The sequence below is a fragment of the Ochlerotatus camptorhynchus genome, unplaced genomic scaffold, assembly GCF_037179485.1.
Source record: "Ochlerotatus camptorhynchus isolate MF236.1 unplaced genomic scaffold, CSIRO-AGI_Acam_v1.1 ptg000291l, whole genome shotgun sequence".
Lineage (NCBI taxonomy): Eukaryota > Metazoa > Arthropoda > Insecta > Diptera > Culicidae > Ochlerotatus > Ochlerotatus camptorhynchus.
The window spans coordinates 790077-807630 of NW_027040780.1; the positions used below are offsets into that span (position 1 = coordinate 790077).

General features: G+C 38.0%; 1 protein-coding gene across 2 annotated transcripts; it reads left to right on the forward strand.

Moving 5' to 3' along the window:
- The first annotated feature begins 840 nt into the window (after window positions 1–840).
- On the forward strand, window positions 841–17553 carry LOC135706788 (uncharacterized). Of its 2 annotated transcripts, none has more exons than XM_065228449.1 (5): window positions 841–944; window positions 15886–16752; window positions 16815–17024; window positions 17085–17264; window positions 17322–17553. In XM_065228449.1, the coding sequence occupies exons 2-5, from the start codon at window positions 15917–15919 to the stop codon at window positions 17551–17553; spliced, it is 1458 nt and encodes a 485-aa protein (XP_065084521.1). In that variant the 5' UTR covers window positions 841–944; window positions 15886–15916. The 2 variants fall into 2 exon arrangements, with proteins under 2 accessions (XP_065084521.1, XP_065084520.1); XM_065228448.1 differs by having other exon boundaries at window positions 15903–16752.
- Window position 17554: the final 1 nt, after the last annotated feature.

The following is a 17554-nucleotide window of genomic DNA, read 5'->3' on the forward strand; positions in this document are numbered from 1 at the left end:
ATTGAATCACTAGCATGAGATTTTTAGAGCATCGCGGGTTACTGAAATAATATAGTGTCATCAATTTGGGCATAATTTCTGACTGAAAACTTATAGTTACATGTTATATTTTCTCACGCATAATTCCCTTAATTGTATATCCAAATTCCCCCCTGGGGGTAAATTCACCCCGGTTGAAAACCACTGGTCTTAGCATTCAAAGAAAAAGCACTACTGGGGTGATAAAAAATTAATCAATAGTTGAAAATACAACTATGAAAATGGTTCCAATACTTCCGCAAAATCCGGAATATATCTATAAAAACTCACAAAATCCGCACCAAACTGTCTGTAAATGCTCAAAAACCAGTAAAATATGTACATTTTTCCCAAAATGCTGTATATATTTTTCAGATATCTATATCTGTATTTACAGATATCCGCATCGACATCATTTCAAAAAATCTGTTCCAATGAAATAAATCTTTTTATGGGACATAACTGGTAATAACCCTGCGATAATGTACGACATGTTACATATTCCATAATTAGTGCAGTACTTAAGCATTTCTAGTACTAACTGGCACACTCACCCTAGTATAGAGAACAATCTAATACACATTTCACACACCAGAGCGAGCCATACTATCAAAATACAAAAATACATCTACACTATTAAACTAATTGGTTTGAGTGTAAATTTCGATAAAGCATTCTGAGACCTCCAGAATGAATTTCTTTACATCAAACTCTCTGCTTTCGGTACGGTCAACCACTTTACCAGCAGATGAACGATCAGCACCGACCGATATGCGGCAGTCGCTTAGTAATCATTCTTGAATGAACTGCGTTTTTGTTACTTCTCGTGATCGTGACTGTGATTGTAGTTATTCGGCTGTAGAATCGGAAATCTATGCTTAAGATTTTCTTATCACTAAAGGAATAGTTTCTGCTCAACGTAGAAGGTATATCAATTTTATATGATTTATTTTTTTCATTAAATGTGTGCTTAAAAAATAAAAAAAAAATAAAACATCCATAATATTAAAATATTATTAGCAGTCAGTATCGTAAGCTCATGTTCAAATAAACTCCTTTAGATACAGGAGAGAGTCATATTATGAGCGATAGTTATACCGACTAGGGATTTTGTATCAAACGATTTATGCTGACATTGGTGTTTTCGTTCGATTGCATAGCTTGCTGCAATAAACAAACAGAGCATTCAGTCTGGTTAGCCGAATCAATTCTGTTGACTCTTGCTGTATGCTAAGCTAGTTAAATCGTGTGTCTTTTAAAACTGTGGCGAATCCGAATTTTCGTCAGAAGTGCAGGACTACAAATTGAATCATTTTCTGGCAATGAAAAACATAATGTAGTGTAGAGAAACATTTGAATACTTTATGAATAGAGGCCCCCCGTTAATCTAGTAAACGGTCCACTCGAGGATTTCCAAATCTGTGTGTGTATGCAATCTAACCCCCCACTGGCCGGCAGTGGTATTATGGAAGAAAGCCATCTACAATTTCTCGTTTGCGGTAATTGGAGACAGCTTTAGTCCGGGTGTTAGAAGCTGACAGCTCTATTACAGATCCACCAACCCATTTCAGAATGTCTGGAAAGTCACGCCCATTCCGAGGTCACTTTCACTCACAATAAGCCCCGCATGTATGCATCACCGTTATCAAATAAATATTCGTTATACCTACATACACACTTCCAGGTTCGAAAATATTCTTTTCAAACGAGGCATGTATTTAGTTTAATTTTGATATTTAATTTGTAAAGAATAATTGGACAGCTCTCATCACATATCTACCATGCAGAAAAGATTTCGTTTTGCTGTGACTAGCTGCGCGCATACTGAACAAATAGAAAGAAGATTGATGACGATTCTGAAGATTTCCTGCAAAAAGATGATCCGCGATGCAAGTAGATGCGAGAAATGAAAAAAGATGTTTCGCTAGTGTGAGATTTTTGAGCATCTAGAATTGAGATTTAGACGCCTCCTTCGGTTGTGAGCAGAAATTTCTTCCGTGAGACATAGGAAGTGGAACACTTTTTCACCTTTCCTGATAAGTTGATTCATCTGATATGCTTCAAAACTTGATCTACAGTTGAAAAAAAATGATTCTGTATCGTTTTTGCAAGGATCCTGCTGGTGTTCAGGAATATTTTTGTTGAGAAATATGGAAAATAAGTATAGTTCCTTAGTGGTTATGACCTTCCGGATTTCTTGTGTGTAAATAGTTGATGTGCAAATCAGTTCAGATCTGTGGAAAATCGTAAAATAAGACAATTACCGATGGAAATTGGCAAGATGTCCAACGAAAAATACTTTAATTTGCGTTGTGGAAATCCTTATTCTGATGTAAACAAACGGCTTGGTTGACGTTTTTTCTCAAGCTCGCGTGGCGCATTCTGCGTTGGTGGTGCATTAAAAAGGCCTATAGAAAAAATAATGAACATTTCAATGCAGTCATCAGCGGTACGGCGTGGCTTTGTCATAATGTGTCAAAAAGAGCATTGTACAACTTTTGTATCGATTTGTCGAATACATCTCTTGATGTTATCAGTTATTTGGATACAATCAAAAGCTCTCGAATAGTCGAATGTTTTGGATCACTAGCTGACACCCATAATAAGAATCTATTGGACAGCTTTGAACATGTTTGCATTCGGTTTGATTGAAAGTTGAAAAGTTCAGATTTTTAGTAAAGCTACAGATTTCGTCGTTTTTTAACGGCTTTAATGAAGAGACCAACTTTCTAGCCGGCGCCGGTGGTGTAGTGGTAAGCGTGACTGCTTTCTAATACCCCAATGGATCTGTGTTCAATCCCAGCCGAGGTGGGTGGGATTTTTCTGAGGCATAAAAATCTCTGGTCACGTCTTCCTTCGGAAGGGAAGTAAAGCCGTTGGTCCCGGGCCCATGTGTGTTGAATGAATGGGTGCGATATCCTCGCAGGTGTGGAAGCTGCCTTCCTGCACATTCGATTGCTGTCAAGGGATGGCAATCGATGTCCGTCGGTGATTGGCACTAGACTGCGGGACAGAGACCAACGTTAAATAAATGAAAGAAGAATAAGACGAAGAAGACGAAGAAGAAGAAGATCAACTTTCTATATTGAAGCATTTCGGAGTAAACTAAAAAAATTAAAACATGTTATCTTTAAAATTCAATATACCTATGCTAAATGAAAAATGTTGTTTTTTGTCGAAAGGTGATTCTTATGAAAAAAAAAACTCCGCTGAACATTTTGGCGTCATCCGATTTTGAAAAAAAGTGGGAGCGTTTCGAGATATTTGCAATTTAAGTTTTCAAATGCAAAAATCGCAAAGTTGGTAACACTAGGGGCAAGACGGCTGTACTCAGAGCATGCTTGGCATACACAGTTTTGGTCACGAACTGCTCATTTGCTAATAACTTTGCACACAGTTGACGGAACATAGTTCTTTTTGAAGCAGTAGATAGAATAGAGTGTAAGCTTGTTATAGATATGTAAAAAAAAAAGTATATTTTAATGCTAGTAGTAAACTATGTTTGTTTTTCCGTTGTAAAAATGAGGTGAGAAATTCTCACTACACATCTCGGAATTTAAGTGTTAAATTGATTAGTGTTGATTCAAATGTTAAGCTTTACCTAATCTTTGCATATCTATAGTAAACTATGAGTCTAATTACTTTAAAAGAAAATAAATTTCAACATCTGAGTGAAAAGTTATTACCAAATGAGCAGTTGGTGTGTACAACTGTGCATGCCAAGCATGACTCAGAGTTAATATTTTCACAGCGAGTAAATTTGAGTAACTCATATTTACTCAAAAGTGATCAAAGCAGTCTCATATTTATCCATAAATTAAAAATTAAATAAGTATAAACATACACGGATAGAAATCTCCTTATACCTTTTGGCAAATTTCCAATGCTGATTATTCATAAAATGTATAAGTCAACTAATAAGCAGACGCCTTGCAAAAAGTTAATAAAGATCATGTGTCAAATGAAATGTATAAGCGGTCACACATACCTTTTATGCATTCTAATAGGACCTATGTGGTTTGTCCTATGGAATGTATAAGGCTGATGCTTTGGCAAAAATGTATAAGTGAAACACATGAATTAAATAATTGATTTTCGTTTCGTGTACATTATCTGTCAGAGTGTCGGAGTGATCCTATTGGTATTTTATTTTGTATTCTTGCATCAAATACTCATTAATCCGTTTGTATTTCTTTTCAGTGTGAATGTTTATTCTTGTATGCGTGGTCTCTACTATGGTGGGACAATAAAGTTGAAAATCAGAAAAAGATATTTCTGATATGATCCCGAGAAACGAACCCGTTATTTGGCGTGATTTATGATGAGTTGCCAAGGATGTATTATTTCAATTGTTAATTTCAGCTTCATACATATATAAATAAGTTAAAATTACTTGCGAATTCTAGTTTTGATTGCTCTGATAGAACAGTGAATTTGTATATGTGACTAAACAATGATCTTTCCATCAACCCATCAGCTGGAAATATTTTGAATCTTGTTGGTGGGTATGCTATCTGCAAAAATGTTCACAATGGAATGCCTACCATATGCATTATCAAGACGTCAAATTATGGTACAGCCATAGAGGTAACTCTAAGACCACTGGGTCCCGAAGAAAATCATTATTATTTTTGGCTCACTCAGTACCAGAACAACGGTCCCAAGCAGTCCCAAGCTATTTAACTCACCTCTGCATGTTCTGCATGAATCCACACACCCCTGATGTTATCTTTCAAACTTTCATAGCGAATCAAAACAAACATAGTGTAGTAATAGAATTTCAACTAGAATAGGGTACGTTAATCGTTTGCTTGGGACCAATAGGCTACTAAAGTGGTGAGCCAATTCAAAATCGTTAGTTTCGTATTGATTGTTGGTACAACTCTGGGTACAACTCCATGTTCACTTGAAAATCCAATAATTATCATCGTCAACCAATAATAAGCATACACAGATTTGCATGCTGCGGAATATAATGTTGTTGAATGATGGACATAGATTTTCCTCGTCAAACGCTAATAGGAAGAGGAGACAATTCGCTTCTTACTCTTTCATCTCTATCTCTATCTCTGTCTATCTCTATCTGTATCTATCTCTATCTATATCGATCTGTATCTTTATTTTTCGCACTTCAAATCAGCCAATCACGAGCTGGTTCACGTTTGACAGAAAAGTCGTTCGTTTTTGCAACCGCATTACCTCCTCTTCCTCTTAGGTCAAACGTCTTTGCTTGACAATCGTGAAATGCACACAAAACAAACAGGTTGCTATGTCATCGTGCATTGAATATTGAGCACCTCGAGTTACTCAGAATTGCTCAAAATTTACTCCAGTATGACTCATTATCAAAAGCTGTCTTACCCCTAGTCCAAAATCCTTACTAAAACGGTACCCAATGCCGCCTGTATCTGTAATGGTTGCAGAGATATATAACATTGAAAACTGGTGTTTATTAGAAATCGCCAAAAAAGGGGATGGGGGGACCACCGACAAACCGACATGAAACTTAAACTTAACTCTTGATCGAGAATCCATAACGGCGGATTCAAATGTGCAGCGATCCCATTTGTCAAAACCATAGAAATTTGTTATCTAGATAAAAATAATTTGCCCGGAATAGACTACACGAACCAACTCATACATTTTATATGCGTGTTCATGGCTAGGATACACAATTTTCGCGAACACGGCAGCAGATGTCAGTTTTGTGCTTTGATCATAAATTTGATGATACTTTGTATGATCATTCATGTCAGTTTGTCGGTGTTACGACTTTGGATTTTCCAATATTGGTCCACAATAAGTTATTCCACCAACTTTGGTTCAAATCGGAGAGGGTCGATGTAATTTTGACAAATTTACTCGGTCACTTGAGATGGAATGACCGAGGGGAGCGACACATCTAAATCTCAATTCTAGGTGCTCAACAAATCTTACACGGATATAAATCTCCTTATACCTTTTGGCAAATTTCTATTTCTGTTTATTCATAAAATGTATAAGTCAACTAATAAGCAGACGCCTTGCAAAAAGTTAATGAAGATCATGTGATAGTAGAATAGCGAGCTAGGACAACTTTTAAGGAAGGTACAAATCGGTTTTTTATTACGTAATTTTTGATGTTTTATTTTATTTATTTTTTTCGGCAAGGGGAAAAGCCAAGATGGAAACATTTAATAATTCCTTATGTTTCAATCTCAGGCGTAAAAACCCCTTTCAAAAGATTTGTACAAAATTTCATTAACAATAGTTTACAATTCTTGGTTTCTTCCCCTAACTAATTCATTACAATGCATACAAAATAGTTACAATGAACCATTGGCAGTCTAGAGACTGATTGGGAGGTTCTTTTTCGATATTCAACTGTGCAAATGAGAGTTAATTATATTGATTGGTATATAGAAAAAAAAATAGCTTTTTAGTCTAGGCAATATTTTCTGTGACGTACCTTTTCAAAGCCTTTTTGAATGTATAAATCGAAGGGATATTTTTAAGATCCATTGGCAAATTATTGAAATTAACTATAGCGGGATAAATACAACCAAATCGAATATAGTTGGTTCTAGGGATTGTAACTCGAATATTGTTAACATTTCGCGTATCATATCGGTGTGTATCACTTAGTGTTTGAAAATCTACATTATGTTTGATCAAGTTATTTTTTACTTTGAATATGAATAGAACCGATTCATAATATTTTTTTTTTGGCTTAAATTCAACACGTTATTATTAGTATACAAATCAATAGTTCTTACATTCGGGTCTAAATATTGTTCCCAGAAAATAGTTCTCATGAATTTGTTCAAAGTTGTAGATATTTTGCTTGTAACATAAGTAGGTGCATTTTGCCAAATTATATTTAAGTAGCAAATTTGTGAATGAACATGGGCATAGAACAGATTTTTTTTCTCTTTCATAGGGATCATATGACTACTTTGTCGAAGAATTCCGAGAAATTTTACTAACTTTCGGTGAACTTGATCAACGTGCAGATTCCACTTAAGGTTTTGTTGTAGTATCAGCCCCAAGTATGTTGTAGAAGCAACCCTTTCTAATTTTTCTTCACCTAGCCACAAGTCATAATTTAGGTCACAAAATCGGTTGGTACTGGAGAAAATCACGAACTTGGTTTTAGATGCATTAACTGTTAAAGAATTATCATAGAACCACCGATGTATCAAGTTCAGATCGTGCTGCATGTTTTGAAATAAATCTTCTATACTATTAGCAGCATAAACAATCGCAGCATCATCGGCATACAGTTGAAGTTTTCCCTTTAACGGCAGCTCAAAAATGTCATTGATGAAAACATTAAAAAGCATTGGGCCTAGTATGGAACCCTGGGGTACTCCGAAATTAACATTTAGATCTGAGCGTGTGTGGTTATCAATTACTACGCGTTGTTTCCTGCCATTTAAATATGTTTCAACTAGTTTTAGAGCATTATTCCTTATACCATAGCTTTGTAGTTTTGATAACAGTATACAGTGCGGTACGCAATCAAAAGCTTTTGACACGTCTATAAAGATCGTGGAGCAAATTCTACGTTGGTCAATATTCTGTTGAATTTCGTTGACAAGGTTCACAGTAGCACCATGTAGCACTAGTAGTATTAGAATTTGGCTGAAAACCATACTGATTTTTGTTGATTATTTTGTGTCGATCAAAAAAACTGCATAGCCTATGCTCAATGAGCTTTTCAAATGGTTAGGACAATATTGGAAGTATTGAAATCGGTCTGTAGTTGCTAGTGTTATTTTTCTGACCACTTTTGTAAATAGGCACAACTTTAGCAGATTTTAAACAGTTTGGAAAAACGCCTTCTTCGATTGACTGATTAATTAAATATGTTAATTTGGGAACAAACAGTGGAATGTTATTTTTAATTAGTTTGGATGGAATTCCATCTATTCCTACCGCACTAGAATTCCTAAGACCACGAACATAGTTACTTAATTCATTATTTGTAGCTGGTAGCATAACAATGGAACTTTGAATGGCTGTATGTAGTGTCAAATTTTGCGAATCATGGTTGAAAATTTGGGACAAATTGTTGGATAGCTCATTTGGTATATTAATGAAATAATTATTGAAAGCATTACATATTTCCGTTTTATCCTTCAATATCGTATCACCGACAATCATTTCTGGTATGCGTTTATGGAAGCCTCTAGTATGTTTGTGGAAAACAATTTCATTTAATATACTCCATACCTTTCTTATGTTACAACGATTTTGTGCTATCAAATTTTGGTAATAAGATTTCTGTTTTTGTTTTATGATACGTATAACATAGTTTTTTTGCCTTTTATAATTTTGTTGAATTAGGGTTACGGTATGTAATGTGGGTCTAGTCCTTTCATTCGGCCTATCACGCAAATAAATAATTAATTAAGGAATATTACACAAAAAATAAGGAAAATATTGATCACTGATGGTTGATAAATGTGTACCACACACAAATCAATTTATATCACAACATTTCAATACATTTTCAGCTCTCGTAAGTAATAAAACTGGTTGAGAATATCACAATGTTCGGAGTTTTTAGCCGCCATGACTTATAAGGTTAAGATGGGAAGGTTGACTGACGATCATCAAATGGCCTGATTATGGCATTTATTGATTGGAATTACCTGATAATACACACTAGACGTAAAACTTACAGTTGCTGTTTGAATATTTTATGTTTATTTTAATTGTTTAACAACGTTTTCACAAGTAAAACATGGACCCAACTTTAGGGACACATTTCTTTTCTATGTTCCTAACTATGGCCCATGAAATTCATTTGACAGCATATAGCAATAAGAGTAACGTCAACAATGTTGTTTTGCATTTGGATGATAAGGAACGAACAGGAAGGGAGATTTTTTCTGCCAAACCTGTATAATGAACATCACAATGTTCTGATTTAGATATTCTGCGGTCAAAAGACGATAAGCGAAATTTTTAATTTTTAATTTTTAAATTGAGTGATTTAATGTAGTTTTCGTAAAATTTTCTCTAAGAAATGTTTTGAGGAATGAAGAGCATTAAGTTAACAGTGATAGTGATAAAAAAAAATACATCAGAAAACGTTACCAAGAGCGTTTTTTTGAGGATCAAACAAGATAGGACGAAGTTGCATCCATAAATAGACCCAATTTGGGGACAATAGACCCATATTACATACATTTCCCTCGTGAGTTATTGTCTTAAAAAAAGTAAGTTTTTCAACTTTTCGTGGTTTCTGATAGCAAACGACATGATAAGCATATCTAAGCATACCATTTAGCAGTAGAATATCGTTTGCAGGTAAATTCATTGATGAGTTATGATTAAAAACGTAATCGATGGCTGCATATTAGACCGAGGTTAGGGACGTATACCCTATATGATTTGCTGGCCATTGAACGGTTCTTTGATACAACAGATTTCTAGACCGTATTTCTCTCAGAACTTCTTCATCAATCCAGGGTGCTTTACTACGGCATCTGTTACTAGTATGCACTTGATACGAATTTCTCGCCATTGTACCGGTAATGAGCTCAGTGAAACTATCGATATCAACTGTTGTTTCTAAGGACTGCGTTAGTTCAGTGGAGATGCGACCAAAATCATATTTAACTATGCATCTATCTGCACGAATATTGGATGAACGATTATAACCGAAGCTGATTAATAGTGATTTATGGTCAGTAAAACTAACGTCATCTAGACACACAGAGAATTTTTGGCAATACAAATCTGTAAGGGCATGATCTATTACCGTTCCTGATGGACCATTTCTCTTTACCAAACTCCCCCTTTGGAGAGGGATGGTGAGGGGTGTCTCACCCCCCCCCCCTCCCACCAACACCGGTAAAAAGAGATGAAAACCGACCGCTCAAGTACCAACGATGTGTTTGAAACAGTTCTACCGATTTTTTACCGCACTTCAGTTGTTATTTGAAGGAAGGCATCCAGTCGTAGGTTTGGAAATTGTAACTATTGTTTACCCCTACCACGATATGTGCTCCTGTCATCGTCGACTTGATGATCTCGAGGGGACACGGGTGGGGTAGGTGCTGCTACTGCTACAATTCGAGAATTCCCATAATTTCAGTTTGGGTCTTACTATTCCTATTGAGGATCAGGTTGCTAATTATCTGAATATTTTCTCCCGGGAAAATATTTTTGATGATTCCTGGGGGACTGATTTGGACGAAGTTAGATCTATAACTAAAAAGTTTCATAATATTAAAGCTCCCGGTGATGATAGAATTTTCTACATTCTCATAAAAAAAAACTCGAGAGTACCTTGTCTTTCATGGTAAAGGGCGAACATGAAATTATTGCGACACCGAAAATGTCATGCCAATTTTCTTATAATGTTTAGAATGAAACCAAAATTTTAGGGTAGTTTTTATACATATATTTACTTCAAAAATCAAAAGAAAAGTTAATCGATGGAGCCTTGAGTGTAAAATTGAACGCATTTTCGCTTGATGTCCTCCATCAAAGTCTTTACAGTGTCATCCGGTACCAGTTTCTCAGTTTTTTTTTTTCCATTTTCTTAACATGTCCTTCTCGTCTTTGACTGTCTTCTTGCTCTTCCAAAGTTCCCGCTTCATTATTGCCCAGTACTGCTCCACCGGGCGCAGCTCCGGACAGTTTGGCGGATTCATGTCCTTTGGAACAAAATGGACAGAATTGGCCTCATACCACTCCAGGACACTTTTAGAATAGTGGCATGATGCCAAATCTGGCCAAAATAGCGGAGCTTGGTCGTGCTACTGCAAGAACGGCAAAAGGCGCTTCTCAAGGCACTCAGATTTGTAGATCTCGCCATTTACTGTGCCCTTTGTCACGAAAGGCTCACTGCTCAGTCCGCAAGAGCAGATGGCCTGCCAAATGAGATATTTGGAGGCGAACTTCGACATTTTCTTCTTCTTAAATTTGTCGTCCACATCGAACATGCACTTGCCGGTGAAAAACTCCAACCCCGGAATTTGCTTAAAATCGGCTTTTATATACGTTTCGTCGTCCATCACACAGCAGCCATATTTTGTCAGCATCTTCTCGTAGAGCTTCCGTGCCCGAGTTTTAGCCGTCGATTGTTGCCGCTCATCGCGGTTTGGAAAGTTCTGTACCTTGTATGTATGTAGTCCAGCTCTCTTCTTTGCATTCTGGACGTAGCTCTGCGACATGCCGATCTTTTTAGCCAAATCACGGCTTGAGACGTTGGGATTTGCTTTGATCATCCGCTTCACCTTTCCCTCCGTCTTTTTGTTCTCCGGTCCCGGTTTTCTTCCAGCTCCTTTGCCGTGGTCCAACGTCAACCGCTCCTGGAACCGCTTCAACACTCTGGAGACGGTTGAATGGTGAATGTTCAACATTTTTCCCAACTGCCGGTGCGACAGGTCAGGAAATTCCAGGTGTTTGGAAAGAATTTGTTCTCTCAACTCGCGTTGGTTCACCTCCATTTTCGTTGAATCGAAAAACACGACTTCGAGTTTGACAGCATGTACACAATACACATCAATGAGAAAGTGTGCAAAATTTGGTTGATTTTTACCCAATGGTAAAAAAAAGTTATGCCCTGTTGAATGTGTCGCAATAATTTCGTGTTCGCCCTTTAAAACTATTTAACAGATGTTTCAATTTGGCATACTTTCCTGATAAATGGAAAAATGCAAACGTTGTCCCAATTTTGAAGCCGGATAAAAATCCAGCTGAAGCTTCTAGCTACCGTCCAATAAGTTTGCTTTCTTCAATAAGTAAACTTTTTGAAGAGATAATTTTGAATAGAATGAGCAGTTTGGATTTCGTCATGGGTATTCAACTACTCATCAACTCTTAAGAGTTACCAATTTAATTCGTTCAAACAAATCTGAAGGCTATTTAACTGGAGTTGCTCTTTTAGACATAAAAAAGCATTTGTTAGTTTAATTTTCCTCTATATATTATGAAATTAGTTCAAAATTATTTAACTGACAGAACTCTGCAAGTAAATTATCGGAATTTCAAATCTGATCGACTACCTGTTAAAGCAGGAGTTCCTCAAGGTAGCATTCTAATTGTAATTGTAATTGTTCAGTGCATAGGCTGTGCCTTCCGCTAAGAAGGCTTATCTAGGGACCAACCCCCTAGTCTATACACCTACTATCCTTCCCGTTGCACTCGTCAGCTCGTGCGATACTCTAGACACACATGGGTGGTCGTATCCGGGTCCTCCCCTGGGTAGGCTCGTGTCCGTCGAGGTTCTGGTACATTAACTTATCTATATGCATAATAATTATACTTTTAAAACTCACCTTTTGATTATAATGCTGAAACTAAATAAAGGTTAGCGATCCATATAAGGTGTGTGCTGCGACGGAGTAGTAATTGAAGGAAACGAGGTTCTGATGTGAAGTATAGGTAATTCTAAAATAGGTAAATCAATTAATCATTAGCTACTAACAGTTACTAATAAATGGGTACGATAAATCACTCATCAATGAGTATTGCCACTCTCACTGAACAATGGGCAAAACCTTAATCATTGTTATTGTTATTGTTATTGCTCAGTTCACACCCTGGCTGGCTGCTGCCTACCGATCTGCACTTAAGCCAGGCATGAACCTACGGAAATTTAGTCGTGGCCTATGCTAGACCGTATAGCATAACGACTTTCCTTTCACTAGCAGGCTTTTTGGTCCCACTGGCGTCCGATTAGGGGATAGTAAGAGATTAAAAGAATAAAGAAGTGAAGATAGAGAATTATGTTGTTTTGCTGAAAAAAAAAAACACACGCCGGCTTGTTGTGCAACATCAGGTTTGTTCGCTTTCATTCCGTTCCAAGGGGCAACGTCCATCGTCGTCGTACTCAAATACCTGGCAACCTCCAGAGGTGCACAGGGCCATCGTGAAAGACTTCCATTCTGGGCCCAGGTCAAATTCTTATCGGCTTGCTTAATTTCCTTGTTGACGCTCCGCCGCCTTAGTATTTACCTTTGCTGCGATGTTCTGGCGGATTTAATTCATAATCAAACGCTTGCCTGCAGACGTTTCTATTGCAATCGGTTTCTGATGACATTTACATCTGAGATCCATTTGTGAGGCCACCAGCCACATGTTATATACCGCAGGCAGCGGTTGATGAGCCCTGCAGCTTTTGAGTGTTCTCCACTGGTGCTGCTCAGATTCCACGTTTTAATCGAAGTTTCGAATTTTGGTACGTTGACCAATCAGATTTGATCTTCGCTTTTGTGTTAATGTCATATTATCACCGACCTTATTACCATCACCTTACCCGAGCAAAGTCGGTTAACAAAATGAAAGCAAATCGATATTAAAGTGTGCAGTTCCTATCATAATGAAAACTCATTTTGATTTCAAATGTTGTGACATAAGTCTGATATCATATTGTGCTTTCATTATGCAGTCAAGAATTTTTAGATGAAAGCAACTTAACTTGAAGTTCTGCTGTTTACGTCTTGTTTAAAATTTAATTGAAATTCATCTGCCGTTGAGCTAATGATTATTGTTTATTTGATTTGTTTAACACATTTTAGGTCATTCGTGACTTGCCCGGGGTGATATTGGAGCGCAAGTCTTTCAGCTTGAGAAACATTAATGGTAACCATTTACTCCAGCCCCGTATTCAGTTGAACATTATGAATGCAAAATCAGTAATCAAATTGATTTCATTGAAAGCAGCATTAGTTTTCCGTTTGCTTCAACAGTGTAAAATTTTGCTCTCATTTTTGCTGTGTTAACCGTTAAGTCAACCAAAATGAGATCAACTGGAGTATTCAAAATAAGTTACATCATAACAGCAAATTTTTATTTCAATTTGATCTTCAGCTTTGCTCGGGTAGTGTGTGACATCAGGTGTACGCTCCTCTGTGTTTTCGTTACCAATGCAGTTATTTTGACACGTTTGTTGCATTTCCGTATGTCTCAATATTATTCTTGCTGAACCACCGTCAAACCCACTATCCAGAGGCAACGAACCATCTTAACACCTGAAATTATACAAAAACAAATTAAATATTAGCAAGGGCGTAGCCAGGTTTCGAGCTAGGGAGGGGCGAAAAAAAAATTACCATGGAAAATTTGGCCGAATGCCATTTCACCGAACGCCATTTCCTCGAAAGCCTTTGTGTTGCCGAGTTTAGGGGGGGCAGTCGCCCCCCCCTGCCCCTATCTGGCTACGCCTATGAACATTAGCACCAAACCCGCCCCCCCCCCCCCTTTCCTCGATTGCATCAGCTCCAAGCCATGCAACAGGATCATTTCGTGCCCCATGACAACTTGATCCAGTTGCTTCCAGGTTCATTGTTTTGGCGCCAGCCGGGAGAGACATGGTCCTGTACCAAATGCTTTCCTTGTCTCCATTCCGCTCAGCTACTCGCAATTGATTGTGATATAGTGGGCGGAATATTACAATGTGAGACAATTCAATGCAGACGTCTTCCAAATTTGGCCGATCGTCAGGTAATCAGTGGGTTACCACCTGGCACATCTTAGTCAGCACTATGCTACGAAGCGGACCGGAAGTTTCAATGAACAACCTCCCCCAACAATAGGCAAAACCTTAATCATAAATGGATATTCGATTCCTACCGTGTATTTAAAGTAAAGTTAGGATCTTATCAAGCAAGCACACACCTTTTACGATTCTTATCCTTCTTACGGTTTCCTGCACATACGACTTTTCCTAGATACAAGCTACCCTTTCTGTCTGCTTCCTCTTGCCGGTGCAGTGTGAGCCGCATGCATTGGTTACTTATTTGGGTCATGGTGTTGTCTTCCCTATTTATTTGCCTCTATTCGCTCTCATATCGCAACGTTTAACTCACCCCCTTCCCTCACACTATTATGGTCGGAAAAGAGAACCCATATTTAGTAATCTATCGCGAACTGCGATGCAGAAGATATTAATAGCAAACTAATCTGGAACTGGTCTAAGACATAACCCAGTGAGTATTGACACATCACACTGTTGTGAATGAGCACGGACGCGAGATTTACTGCAAAACGCAAATTCAAAATAAAACTTGACAAGACATCGTCAATCCCCTTATTCTTGGGCAGGGTCTGACGATGTGAATCTGATTTTGATCAGTGAACGGGTCCCATATGGTACATTTTCTCACTATGAACCTGTCATTTTCAGCCTATCTGAACTATTTAATAAATGGAAACCATAACATGGGTTACGTTTCCCCTAAGCGGGCCCTCCGCATCCTATCTCTGTCTTATCTCAAATGCCAATGGTTTGAATGTATCGATATATAAATTGGAAATGACGTTCAATCAAATAAACCCATACCCCACTCACTTGGCCAGACTTCAGAATCATCCATTGGGCAGTGTGCTCTACACTTCAAATTCCCTTTCTTTCAAATTCACCCCAAATTTGATATTTCACCCCTTTGAGTGTTGATTAATCACAATGAAACATTGTGACAGAGCACGGACTTGAGGTTACTAGAGTATTAAATAATCTAGGTCCTATTAAGGATTATATCTGAAAAAACCAAATCTGGCCAACGCCCACCAGTTCCTCAAGGTAGCATTTTAGGGCCTAAATCTTTAACAATTCCACTTCGGACCTCCCTGATTTGCCTCACAAATCTTTAAAAAATCCACGTAAAAAACCGCGTAAGTTCCAGAATCCGCGTAGTTTCCGGAATCCGTATTGAAAAAACACGTAGATTTGGAAATCCGCGTAAAAAGAAACCGCATAAATTCCAAAATTCGCGTAAAAAAGCCGCGTAAAAAAAGACTCCATTGTATATGGATCGGGTACCTCATTCTTACTTCGCGTTATACATCGACAAAGCGTTTAGAGTGCCTGATCGAAACGGAAACATCCTAGTCAAGAAACTGAATGCATTATTCATGAACGTAAAGGTATTTTCTCATTGCAGCCTCTCAGATAACAATGTCGGATCAATGTACTACCCTTTCTCCGCTGCACTTCCCCAAGGAACTTTCAATATCGGAAACCAACTGCGTGGTCTGTATGGACGATGCCCGGAAGCCGGTATTTTGTACGACTTGCAAGAAACTGCTCTGCTTCGACTGTATGACGAAATGTCAACGGGAAAACGGATGTGCCATCTGTCGAAGCAAAGAATCCCAAGAAGCGTATAGTGCACAATGTGATAAGTACAGCTGCGAGAAGCATACGCTCCTACTGACGTTGGTTTGTACGGACTGCAATATGTGCATTTGCAAACAGTGCATGGGAAAAGAATCGGAACACGCTTTGCATGCTTTCAAAAACATCGATGACATACGCGCAGATCTAAATCTAAAAATAAGTAAGCTACATGAATATCTGAAGATGATCGACGGAATCGAATCCATAGGGAAGCTGGCTAACAACCTTGGCGATGGTAATCTGGTGAACATTCGGAGCTTCGGAATTGATCAACTGCTGCGTACTAAAGTCAACCAACTCGTCAAGGATGTTGAAGGATTAGGGTTGAAACATCTAATCCATCGTAGAATTGAGATAAAACAGCAGGTTGAAGAACTACTAAGCGAGATTGGCAAAAACAAAGAGCAGGAACCGCAGACTATTTACGACTTTTCATTTTTCCCAATGAACATTGAGCTATGGTCAAGCTCCCCGCAAACTTTGCATGTCAGAAAATTTGATGACGGGCATGGAAATTTATGGGAGTTCAAGATGTATCCCAAGTACAAGACAATGCTCAAAACTATACCGTACGTCTCATTTAATCTTACGTTACTATCTGGAACCCCAGGCAGGTGAGTAGAAAAATATGTGTAACGGTAATTCATTCGAATAAAGACACATTAAATATACGCAGATATGAGTTGAAAATCGACTGCATCCAACCTAAGATCCGCTTCCAAAAGGTCCTCGAAATCAAAAGCATTTCCGATGCTTCTGGAATTTATAAAGTATGGCCCAATCTGGAGGATCAGCACGAACTTGTTTTGAACGTAGGATTAAGACCTACCAATTTCAAGTATCATCTGCAGTGCGCTCGGCTATACCGAGTAATCGTGAACGATCCGTAAGCATATCGGAAAGTGTTCTAACCATACTCGATTTTAATTGCCCCCAATTTTTATAGCAACCGAAAGGACTATGTGGAAACACTGTATACGATTGGAAAGAACTTTACCACCGGAATCCATAATTTCTTCAGAGATGAAACCGGCACTGTATGGCGCTTCGTGCTAAACTCCTACGATTATGAGGGGCTTACATACCTTTCGGCTTATTTAGAGCATTACGATGGCGCAGTGGGACGGTAAGCTACTTACGTGCAAATGAAGCCACACTCTCAAGTTAATTCCACTATCAACAGATTTGACTTTTTCATTAAAATCGAAAACAAACTGAATAAACTGAAAGCCGTAATCAAAAAGTTTACCAAGGACTTCAACTATGGGCATACTTTGCACATCAAGAAGCTTCTTACATTCCCGGCAGAGAACCAAGAATACGTCTATAGCAGTGCCACCCAGCTGCAGATTGGCATAAGACCGGCTGTGCAAAGCTCCAAAGTAGGCATCATTCAAAGGATTTTCTCAAAATGAA